The sequence below is a fragment of the Struthio camelus genome, chromosome 5, assembly GCF_040807025.1.
Source record: "Struthio camelus isolate bStrCam1 chromosome 5, bStrCam1.hap1, whole genome shotgun sequence".
In the NCBI taxonomy this organism is placed as follows: Eukaryota; Metazoa; Chordata; class Aves; order Struthioniformes; family Struthionidae; genus Struthio; species Struthio camelus.
Window position 1 is genome coordinate 54098445 of NC_090946.1, and position 12799 is coordinate 54111243.

The window sequence follows — 12799 nt, forward strand, 5'->3', positions numbered from 1 at the left end:
ACTAAACAGTTCTACATTAGGTAACAGTCCTATTACAACATTTACTGTATGAGCCGAGTCTTCCTTAAAATGGAGACCTCTCAAAAAACAGAAAGATGAAGTAAAGTTAGTTTGTGCTCAGAGAGCCAGCCCCAAAATCAGGTACCATTTCTGTCCCATTTTGGGGATTTTCAAGTGAATCTGTACTGTGGCCATCTGGCACGTCATCCACATTGAAGGACTGAGAAAAGTTGCCAGGGTGCTCTTTCTCTCCCACAGGTGTTTCTAGAAGGAACAACTCTTGAGATAAGGTGTTCTGAGCCCATAATAGCAAATATTACTGGAAAGTTACAAAAGTCTTGGGAAAAAAAACAAACTAAGCTTAGCTCAATTATTTATTAGCACTTTCCCAGAGAACGGTGTCAGCATGAACAATATTTGAAATTCACGTAGTGTTTGATTAGACTGATTGATTGCTCTTACAGCTGAAGATTTTAACATTCATTAGTCTTACTAACTGGTCATTAGTACTGCCTTTGTTAGCAAGTAAAGAATAAACAGAAATTCTAATAGAAATTCATCATGGTGAATTTATTCAAGTCTTGTGATTGCTACTGCATTAGAATAGTTGTTTTAAGACTGGCACCACAAAAGTTTCTGTTATAAACATTTTAAAGACCCTTTAACAAATCCTTTACATCCCAACTCTTTTAAACTTAAGTATGCTAAGAGATAATTTCCTATATCCAATGCAATAAAATGCTAATAGCACGTTTTTTACTTACTAGTACATTTCTATGAGATTCTGTGGATTGGCTAAAGCTTATTATACATAGATTAGTCAAATGACTAACCAAGATAAATCTCTATTAAAGAAAAATCAAATTTCTGTATTATATTTTGATGGAAAAAAATAAAAAATAAGAAAACTAAGAAATCATGTAAAACTTAATGGGTTTCATTTTAATTGACCACTTTAATGATATACAATACATAATAAATTTAGAAGCCTCTTAGTGATCATTGTTCCAAAAATGTACTTTACTCCATTAATTTTTTGGTATGATTTCAATGGAGGCACTCTTAAAGTAGAGTTGTAAATATTTTTAATCTTTGAATTTTTTTACAGGAGTGTCTGAACGTTATTGATCCCAGTTTGATGGACCTAAATGGTCCAAGTGAAGATGCACTAGAATGGGACGAAACTGACATAAGTAATAAGCTGATCAGTATTCATGAAGACTTAAATGATCCTGATCGGGAGCTCAAGAAGGATGATCCAAGTCAGAAGTCTGCTTCAGGAGAATGTGGTGATAATGATTTGAATGAAGATGAAAGTATCAGTGATCGTGGAAGTCCTCTTTATTGTCCCAGCGTTACTTCCCCTCCAAATCCTCACATCTATCAGGTCTATAGTCTTCATAACATTGAATTATCAGAAAAAAAACACATAGCTTTCTTGAAAAAAGCATCCAAACTTTCCAGTGTAACACAGTCTAACATTTTAAATAAAAGTCTTAGTAAAGACTCTTCATTTTCATCTACCAAATCCCTGCCAGACCTAATAGAGGGGACCACACTGGCAAAACCATATAACTATATGTACCACAGTGGAAACATAAGCAGGCATTCTGAGAGTGAGAGTGGAATAGTGAGTGAATGTGATACAGAAACTACAAATAATTCAGAAATTTTTTTGCTAAATGGTATTGAAGGCACTCAGAGTAATCCTGAAATTGGGCATGCAGAAATTCAAATGAATGACATAGTTGATGTAATAAAACAAAAAATAAAACAAGATGAAGACGACCACCTTAATCTCTCAGATAATTTCCAGTTAGCACCTTCTGCATGTTGTACAAGTGAAAATGATGGAGATTTGAACAGTATTACCAAGTGTAACCCTGTCTGTCTCGAAGAATTGCAAGGAAAACATAATGTGTTTTCGTTTTATGATTACTCATATCTTCAAGGCTCCAAATTTAAAATACCAGTGATAATGAAACAGTCGCAAACTGACAAAATCCATACAGAGGGCACTTTTCTTCATGGATTTTGTTTTGATAAAATACCTGGTAAATCTGAACCTCAGTCTGGAGAGTCACAGCCAGATGAGTTTATTCATGACCATATTTTGACAGGTGTCTCTGGAGAATCAGATCCCAGTTCCTGTAAATCTACAGAAACTGTAAGAAAATTAACTGATACAGAGAATACAAGACAAGTTTCAACGCTATCTCATAGTTCTTCATTAGAATCCCTTTCTGTAGTGGGTGATTTGTTCAGCTCAAGTATTTTTAAAAGTGGCGATGGTCTTCAGCGAAGCACCTCTTTGGAGAGCTGGCTGACTTCATACAAAAGCAATGAAGATCTTTTTAGTCATCATGGCTCAGGAGACATAAGTGCAAGCAGTGATTCTGTTGGAGAGCTCAGCAAAAGGACATTAGATCTTCTGAATCGTTTAGAGAATATCCAGAGTCCTTTAGATCAAAAGATAAAGCGCAGCATCTCTGATATAACACTCCAAAGTAGCTCTCAAAAAATGTCTTTTACTGGACAGCTGTCTTTAGATATTGCATCCTCAATCAATGAAGACTCAGTGGCTTCTCTCACTGAACTGAGCAGCAGTGAGGATCTTTCTCTCTGCTCTGAAGACATTGTACTGCACAGAAATAAAGTACCAGATTCAAATGCATCATTTAGAAAACATCTTAATAGATCTGTAGCTGATGAGAGCGATGTCAATGTCAGCATGATTGTTAATGTCTCCTGCACTTCTGCTTGTACTGATGATGAAGATGACAGTGATTTGCTTTCAAGTTCCACCCTTACCTTAACTGAGGAAGAGCTGGGTATCAAAGATGAAGATGATGACTCCAGTATAGCAACTGATGAGGATATTTATGAAGAATGCAATTTAATTTCTGGACTTGATTATATAAAAAATGAACTCCAAACTTGGATTAGACCAAAATTTTCTTTGACAAGGGAGAAGAGAAAAAGTAACCTCAGTGATGAAATTCAGCGCAGTAAAGAAGTTAGTAATGAGACATCAAAAGTCACAGATACATTCAGCATTGAAACGCTTTTGAATGGTTCAGTTCAGAAAATATCAGAAAATAATGGCAATAGTAAGAATGTATCAGGTGATCATGAAAAGCGGACAAAGGGTCACATGATGAAAGATAGCTCTCAGGTTGCTAAAGATCAGCTTGTGGATGATGTGGAGAATGGCAATGTTGAAAATAGTCTTGGCGGTCAAAAGGAAGAGCTTGTTACGACATCAGCAACTCCCAGAACTCATGGGTCACTTGATGCTAGGGAAGCTGAAAATGAGTATTGTGTCTGTGAAGCACTTACAGATAGTTCGGATGATTCACATATGGATGGCAAGGAGACTGTTCTGCCATCAGATGGATCCAGAAACCCTCCAAAAGAATGTCAAAGTCATCTTCGGTCTGATGGTCATAGAGCTGCTTACTCTCACACCAAAAAGCCTTGTCTTGAATCTGCCTCAGAAATGAGTTGTGTAGAGGCACAAGACACTGCTTTACTAACATCCTTACCTAATGGTCAACAACACAGAATAAGTATTACTGAAAAATCTACTAATTGCTGTGCGGCCCTGAAATCTAATGAAAAAGAAGATAGCTCCGCAGCCAGTGGTCGTGATTCATGCTGTAACTGTGATTCTGATGCTTTTGATAAAAGAAATGTGGAAGATGGCTCAGTACACAACTTTGTAATGGAGATAATTGACATGGCATCAACAGCTTTGAAGAGTAAGTCACAACCTGAATGTGAGTCATCTGCTCCAGCTTCTTTAGCACAGATCAAGGAAAAAGTGTTAGAACATTCTCACAGACCCATCCAACTAAGAAAAGGTGACTTCTATTCTTATCTTTCACTTTCTTCTCATGATAGTGACTGTGGAGAGGTAACCAAATATGTAGAGGAAAAGAGCAGCACTCCCGTACCACTGGACTTCACAGATGAGAGAGAAAGCATTGAATGTTTTTTTGAAGCTTGTCCTGAGGAAGAACGGGTTGAGCAGCAGCAGTCCATTTCTAACAGTGCTCCTGAAGCCTCTCTGGAGTCATGCAAAGACATAAAGTCATTAGGGGAAGTTAAAACTTCAATAGAAGGCAGGGATTTATCTTTCTTACATGGTGATGATGTTGATATAGATGTCCCCAACACTAACAAAAAAAAATCATTAAACAATTTGAAAAATGCTACCGCTGATTTGCTGATTTCAGACAGCCTATATGAAGGTTTGGACATGAATTCTCCAAAGCTTAGCATCAAAAAGAATAGTACAGGAAAATCATCTGGAGTTGAAGAACCCAAAGGATGTGTTGCTGCTTCTGAAGAGGCTTCAGCTATAGACTTTCAGTTAAAGCCTGGCCATTCACAAGATAAGGAGGTTTTGCACCAGAATACTAAAACTCTTACTTGTGAAGAAAACCTCCTGAATCTTCATAAGGAAAGGCACATAAATATGCACAGATAGAATGTAACCTCTCCAGGCACGTACATTATCCTAAGAACAGGTATGTACTTTACAATATACAAGTTGCACATTACTTTTTTTTTTTTTTTTTTACTTTATAAGCATTTTTGTACAGAGAAAGATGAATCACCATACAGGGCTTTTGTTTTATGATAGTGCTATATCATTTGATTTGATTACACTGTAATCCCAGTTTACAAGCCACTGGTCAATGAATGCAGTGAATACTAACTGCTTCTTGCCCTTTGGCTTTGCACTGACTGGAGCTTCTGTCTTCTGGAATACTTCAAATCTAATATCTTTCAGAACTTGGGAATGCCTGAAAAGTGCTATTTCTATATCAGCTTCCTCTTCCCTTATCAACTGAGCTGTGGAATCTATCAGACTCCAGCTCTACTCACTGATCCCCTTCTCCACAGTCAGCTGGCCTTATGAGGTATTCAAAAGCACTTGATGAAACTGAACTTCTGGTTTTACAAGGATTTCGGGTGACCAGTGAGTTGGAGCTCTACAGTATTTACAGACAAGCCATGAAGAATGGCTAAGCAGACTGGAGAATAAATAGAAAGATAGTAAGTCATCTCTTGATGTCAGTTTACCGTGATTTAAGCTCACTAAGCCGTTATTAAGAGCACCATTACTAAGACACAGTGTCAGGCCAAAAGTTGAATTTACCAAAGTAAGAAATCTTTGCAACATCAGTGAAGAATATAATATGAGAGTAATGTAAAGAACTGAACACTAAAGCAGATGGAAACTGGTAGCCACAACAGCAGTACTGACTGCTTCAGTTCTGTTTTGTGATATGCCTTCTAAAACGTTTGAATCCAAGGTGAAAAAGTGGCTCTGATCTCTGCCAAAGTTTTAAAGTGGTTCAGATCTGTAGTTTCTGGCCTCACATAATGTCTAAGAATAAGCTGCACATTTAACAATGAAAAAAAGATCTGCAAAGCAACTTCTGGGCCAGATCCTAACATGTAACACTGCTCACTTGTGTCTTACTATTTATTCAGCAGTCCAGGAGTCAGCATGCGAGAATCACACATTAGTCTGGAAATGCTCCTCCAGCACACCAGATACAGCATGGCAACTCCAAATGCCACTCCAATTCCAAATGCTGCTGCGTGTCACAAGCGGTAGCAAGGGAAATTACAATAAGACGCAAGGTTAAGCACTGGAACAGGTTGTCCAGGGGAATCTCTGTCTTTGGAGAGTTTCCATATCGAATAGGACAATACCCTGAGCAACCTGATATAACTTTGAAGATAGCCTTCTTTTGTGCAGGAGGATGGACAGGATGACTTTCAGATGTCCTTTCCAACCAAACTTATTCTATGATTCTATATTTCTAGGAGAACAGGGTGTTATTTATCACTGCCCATAAAAACCACTAGTACACTAGTACGCTATTGCGAACTGTGTAGCTGTAGCAGAGGATCTGGACCTATTTATACAAAATAGATTGCGGCCATTGGATATTTAACTTCTGCATTTCCTACTTTGTTATATTATATTATTATGTTTTGGAGTTTTGTTTTGCATATATTAGTGGCTCAGCCACCATTCACACATTTGCATATGTATGAATATGTCTAGTAAAGTCATTAGGGTTATGACAGCTATAGTCTACACCTTGCCACTCTCCCTTTCAGACACACACATATATATATATATTTGAATAATGCATTATCTTTGAACTGTGATAGAAGAGAAAGGATTTTTCTTGAATGGCTTTGAAATGGGCTTTCATGACCTGTTGATTGCCAGTTAGGTTAATAGTTGAACACGTTGAAATAGCTGGAAAAGGAACAGAAAACTGAAAATTACAAAACTTGAAGATGATGCTATATGTTCTAGGATTACATTAAAAGGTTAATGTGTATATGGAAGTCTCTCTCTGGAAACTGAGATGATGACAAAACTCTGAAGCTGATAAGTGATTATGCTGTAAACATAAGGTTTTCCTAAATTAATATTTTATTAGTTTCTTAATTTTTTGCACTCATTTTATAATGCTAATTTGAAGAAGAATAGTTACTATTGTGAGTTTGATATTCTTCTTGTTCTCCTTCTTTCACTGATGAAGATAATAACATAACTTTGCACTTCATTAGTACTTTTCATCTGAGGATCTCAAAATACTATATAAACTTCTCCTCACTCTCCAGAACCCCGTAGTTACGTACGTGGTGGCCAGCTGTGTTTTCGTTAGACTGGGATATGACAATATGCAGTTAACAAGGCACAAGGACTAAGATTGGACATAGAGGATGGAGATACTTACACATGCCCTGCAGTGCAATGAAATGTCATGCAAAGACTGTATTTGACAGTTTAATAGAGCTGTATTATAATTTTAATTTTTGCCTAGGCTTGGCAGATATTTTTAAGATAGCAAAGCCCGTCACACTACATCCTGCTTTTTGCTTTTAAAAAGATATTTATTGTTTGCTAAGTGATATATATCATTGTTTCCATGGAAATTATGTACTGTATTATTCCCAGTTGCAAAGCCCTAGGATACACATAGTGTATCTCAAGCACATCAAAAACTGAAAATCTGAGCTGCTAGATGTGGTTTCACTAAAGTCTGAGCTCCCTTCCCCCATTTGCAAGCTTGGTGCTTTAACTTCATCTCTCATGCTATGGGGAATGAATTACAGAAGCAATCTATCCTAATTTGTTAACTTATTCAAATAACAGTTATTATACTTAACTATGCTAAAGATTATCTTTTTGGTGGCAGATTGTTTATTTTTTGATGAGGCTAATTACTGATTTTCCAAAGGTAATTTACATTTATTACTAATACATCTTTTAAAATGTGACAGATAAATGTTGTTCCCATAAGTGTATTATGAAAAAAGTTACTATTTAAAAACACATTATTTAATTTGAAAGATAAATGGCAAACACCATTATTTTTTCCTGCAGCACCTGTGCTGTGAGCTCATTTAAATGTGTAATTCCATGTGTAGCTGCAATACTTAGAGAAAAATAATCTGTAGTATATGTGTACCTTAAAAGCATTCTCAGAATTCAAAGGTAAAAAAAGGCATAGTTTCAAATGCAATCTGATTTTATACTGTTTGCCTTGGCTGTACAGGAGAATAAAAGCAATAGTAAAGAAAATATTTCTGCCGAATGTGTGTAAGTTTCAATCTTGTCATTTAGCAGTGTGCTGCAAAAATGACCATTATGGGAAAGTTAGAGCAATTCTATAAGCGGGCTCAGAAATACTTCTATTAGCACTTGATTAGTCTCTTGTATGAGCCAACATAGAGTTTTTCAGCAGAGGTGCTCATAAAGCTGTGCTGATTTTATTTCTCAAGTAGCGGACAGATTGAAAGAACAATCTTTTTGAATACTAGATTGTGCAATCTTCTGCTGTCACTGTGACCCATGGCTCACCAGTGGGATGGGAATTCTTAATCACATATTCAGAGTGTGCAGAGATCAATACGTTAAGGAGGTTTATGTGATGTGTCCAAAGCCTTTTCTAGAAAATACTTTCGGTTTTTGTGCGTTATCTGTTAGTGCTTACAAATAAATCACAAAAGCCATTCCCTTCCTTTTGTAGAGAATGCGTAATTTAAATTTAAGTTTTAACTTAATTTGAAAAAAAAAAAAAGTATTACTTGGGCTTAAAAATAAATTGGTTTTATCTGACAATGCTACAGTGTTAGCCAGAATATCCTGGCACTTACTGTGCCCAGGAGGAACCCAGGAGAGCAGGGTGGTTCTGTGGCTGCTGCCCAGCACTAGTGCTCAGAAGGTCTGACTGTTATTTCCAGCTCAGCAATAGATTTTTTGTATGACTTATTCCCTCCCTGCTTCAGTTTCTTTAGTGACTATATAATAAGAATAATGATTGATTGGACCTATGAAGCATGATTCATACACTGAAAAGTTTTTTGAGATCCACAGATAAAATATGATACATAAATGCAAAGTGCTGTTAGTTGATTATTCATTACAGGGCAAAAGGAGAGGTTTACACAATAGCTCGTATGTAATAACTCACTTTTAGATAGTGGAACTACACAAGTAGTCTAAATCTTTTCTTATCTTTTTTTCTTCTTGGAGTTTTTATAGGGAACTGGAAATAGTAATGTTTCTTTACTGAGTTTAAAACACAGTCATGACCTTTTAGCTCATTACAGCAGCTGACTTTAAAAAATTTAAACAGAATAAGTAGATGATCTTATATTACCTGTGAATTATATAATTTTTGAAAAAACTGAAATAGTCTGTCAGGGAGACTTTTCTTACCAGAGAAGTAATGAAACTCATGTCAGAGTTTTGGAAACATTTTGATACAATCTTCCCCTTTGTTAGCATCTGTTCTGTACTCATTTCTAAACGAGCTATTGAGTTTTTCACTATTTTCATGTAAGTATATTTCTTCTATAAATAGAAGGGAGTCAGTTACAGAAAATAAGATCAAAGGAGAAGGTAACTGGATAGATGCAGATATTCCTGCTTAATTTGGAAGACATATAGTGCATGGCTGGAGTGCCTCCTAGGAAATACCTATGAGATGTACTTTGCACTAATCTTTGAGCCGTATTCAGACGATTTTTTTCTTCATAATCCTCATCATAAGCCTGTGCTCTTTGCTGAATAGTCTAACCCTAAACTCCAAGCTGGATAATTCTATAGTAGGAAAATTTAACTCATTGCTGGTATTAGAAGTGTCTAAGTAGCAGTTTACAATTTTTAAATATAGTGATGACATTGACAGTTCTATTCATGGACCACTTCTGTGACAACCCTTTCCTCCCCTCCGTTGAAATCTCATTGTATATGTTTACATAAATATTGAAGTGCTGAGTAGCTCTTTTTGTTGTTTGGTGTTTGCAAATTCGTGTGTTTTCATTGATCGGTGCACCTTTGAGTGTGCTGAAGGTAAGTTCAAAGGTAAGGATGAGGAGAGGATCCAGGGAAAAGGTCAGACTTGATGACTTCCCTTGTTTCTTTAGAAACAAAGTCTTTACAAAAATCAATGAGTTTTCTACGTCAATACAATTTTTTACACAAACTTGTACCTCAGGCTATTAAAAATTATTATTTGCCTACCCTGTGCTTCTGCATTAAAGGCTTTGGCATGTGATCATTTAATGACTATCTGTGGTTGTTCTGGAAGAGCTATGTTTTGCAAATAAAACTGCATTTTCTGTAACCTACTATTACTTTTTTGTTTCCTTTTAGAAACTTGGCTGCAATTCAGGTGCAGGTTCATCCTGTAAACCCTGGGATGACCTCCAATTCCATTGTATCACTGCCTTTCATTACACTGACTCCCAAGATAAATTTTCTTTCCAAATGTGATTTGTCCATGTTGGCTTTGTGATCAGGCTGCATATGCTAGTCCTATTTCAGCGATCATTTTGTATTGTAGCAAAGCCATTTGCTTTCATATGGATTCCTCTCCCAAGCTACCTCTAATGACCTCCCCTTCCTAAATTGGATGCTCCTCTACTACTTATCACCAATTATGTTCTTTAAAAGTTTTTTAGTTCCACAGAATTCACGATCAGTCTAGTTCATCTTTTCAGAACTGTACTGTCAGTACTCATCTATTTTCTGTATCAAATTTAGTATTTATGTGTATAATGCATATGTTTATTGAAACTATTTTGTGTTTAAAATGACAGTTTTGTTGGATTGCAGCAAAAAGAAGTCATTAGCCCTCCTGATTCAGTACGTCTAAAAATTAAGCAATTAAAGTAAATGCCATTTTATTTATTTCATTTTAAAATTTAATCTATGCAACACTTCAAGAAACAACTACATGGTGTTGTATATTAGGAACTGTTGACATTCTACTGAATTAAGTACAATATTTTGGTTTTTTATGCTTCTTGAGGTGGTAATGAGAAAAAAAGTTTTTAAAAAATGTGTGCCTTGCTGTATTTCTTATACCATTTATTAAAAAGCTGCTTTCACAGTAAAATTATGTTGGTTTGAAAGGAGGAAATAGCAAGGTTAAGATGTGTGAATAATTTCTGTATATATGTATAACCAAATGCAAACATTGATGTATAATGACAGTATAAAATGCTTTCATGTTTGTGATGTCCAGTGATGTGGAAAATATAAGCCTTAAAACCATTAGATTGCATGGTAATTAGAATTGGCATAATAAACATAGTTTACTGGGGAAAAAAAAGCAGAACTGGTGATGTGTTTTACCTGCGTTCCAAGAACAGAATACTGCATCCAAGTCCCGAAGGAGACTCTTTTTGTTTGCAAATATTTCCTAGAGACATGAAATTGTATACGAGGTGAAGGTTTGTGTTACCTGACTCAGAGGTAAAGATCCTTTCCATTAAAGATTCTGCAGGTCTTTTAGGTCAAACAGGAAGACACAAATATTTAATGGATTAACTAGTACACTGCCAACAGCAGTTATCAGTGGGCAATGATACACTTTTGTATTGGACCGTTATTTCTTTATCATTAATAGTTTGATCTTGTGTTTTAGGGCATTTTCTGACTTTAACATTTCGTTCATTTGCATAACTACATCAAATAAGCTTTATATATCTTTATATGATCACTTTTACAATTGGCTGTTTCAATGATTTGGACAGTACATTTCAAGTGTTTTTATCTTGCACTAAAACTGTACTGAGTGGCTAAAACAAGGCAGACACCTTTATAAGCTATCTCTGAAAACATAACATTCATCTCCTGAAAACGCTGTTGTGAAGGGGTGTCAGGAAAGGTAAAAGGCAGGGAATGCCCTCCAATACCATCTTTTTATCATTTTTTTTTTCCGTGTATATATGTATTTTTATAAAATGCCCCAGCATTCTTCTTCCTTTAAAAAAGAAGTGTCAGGCTTATAAGCTTAGCTAGTACCTAAAAGAGGAACTATGCTGACCACCCAATGTATCTGTACAATGCAGAAGGAACAGGTATTAAAAAAAACTCTTGGGTTTTTCAAATGATTAACACTTCCTATTACTGCTAGGAGTGAATTATTTATCTCCCAATTTAGATTTCTGCAACATGGTCTTGACATGGGTAGGGCAGCAGAAACAACTCTTAGCTTGAAGAAAAATGTTAATAATATACATCAATTTTTAAGAGAGCCTATTGAACCTGTAACATTTTCTCTTTTCTCTTGCATATCTTTGTATCATGTACCAATCTGTTAGGTTAAACCTATAACTACTTAAAATGTATAACTATCTAGCTAAAGATCACTGTAATATATTTCAACTATTTTTTACATTATATATAAAGTAATTCAGAATATAACCCCTAATTTTAGTAAAATATTTACAGTGCCAATTATGTTAATTTATCCATTGTTTCAAGCATGGTTTGTAAAATGGTCTTGGTGTGGGAATTGGGTTCTGAACCATTCTTTAGCATGTCTCCTTAGCATTTTTCTGGTTTATATTGTATTTTTTTAAACTTACTTTGACTATAGTCGTATCTTACACTACGATGACAGGAAAACTAATAAGTCAGAGGCTTTTCAGATCTGTCACCTCACCCAACAGACTGTGCAGAACACCATCAATTACTTGTACCATTCTATTAGGCTATTTGCCACAAATTCACTTTTTTTCCTAGGGGAAAACAGTAGTACTTGTCAAATCAATAAACCACATATTCATCATACAATATGTGGAATATTATATGGTCACAACTAAAATTTCTGTGGTCCTGTGGTTCCTTTCTGAGAGATGCTGAACATTTTAATTTAACTGGTGTTCCCAGGTCTGTATTATTTGGTCTCAGGAGATAAAAGTTATCATTTTTGTAAGTGTGATGCAAGGCCCACCGTTATCAACTGTTCTTTTTCTGGCATGCTTATAAGCTTTATCCTTTTTTATTTTTCTTCTCACTTAGAACATATTGGATTTTGATGTCAATAAAATTTGATTTCTGAAAGAAATCTGTGACGCATATGCTACAGGATTTGTTCATGTCTTAGTAAAGTCATATGCTTATGGCCAAATTGTGCGTAGCACTTAGAAGAAGTTCTAGTGCTAACTCCCTAAAGAAAAATATTGGTATAGTGTAAAAATAAGGCTGATATACTAATATTACCTCTAAGATCAACCCATACATAGATTCCCTTATAGACCCTGTTCCTTTCTGGTGAAATTCTCTTGTGGTGTAGAAGCACGCTACAAGCTTTCTGCAACATTCATCCCCACCCAAAGCTCCACAGGCTGTTTTTTATTCCACACACACTCTGGCTCACGCTTGAACAACATCTGCAATGTGTGAGGAGGCCATTTGACAGCAATGGCCCTGACACGTGGATCTCCCTTTCCTGCCTGC

The 12799-nt window shown here is 35.8% G+C and overlaps 1 protein-coding gene across 3 annotated transcripts in view; it reads left to right on the top strand.

The window, feature by feature from the left end:
* AKAP6 (A-kinase anchoring protein 6) overlaps positions 1 to 12358 on the top strand; it is a 292996-nt gene extending 280638 nt beyond the window's left edge. For 2 of the 3 annotated variants that reach the window (XM_009669919.2, XM_009669921.2), the window contains exons 13-14: positions 1109 to 4532; positions 9704 to 12358. In XM_009669919.2, the coding sequence (XP_009668214.2) occupies positions 1109 to 4492 (3384 nt within the window). In that variant the 3' untranslated portion in view covers positions 4493 to 4532; positions 9704 to 12358. Of the gene's footprint in view, positions 1 to 1108; positions 4533 to 6660 lie in introns of all 3 variants that reach the window. The other variant, XM_009669920.2, reaches the window with a different exon arrangement.
* Positions 12359 to 12799: the final 441 nt, after the last annotated feature.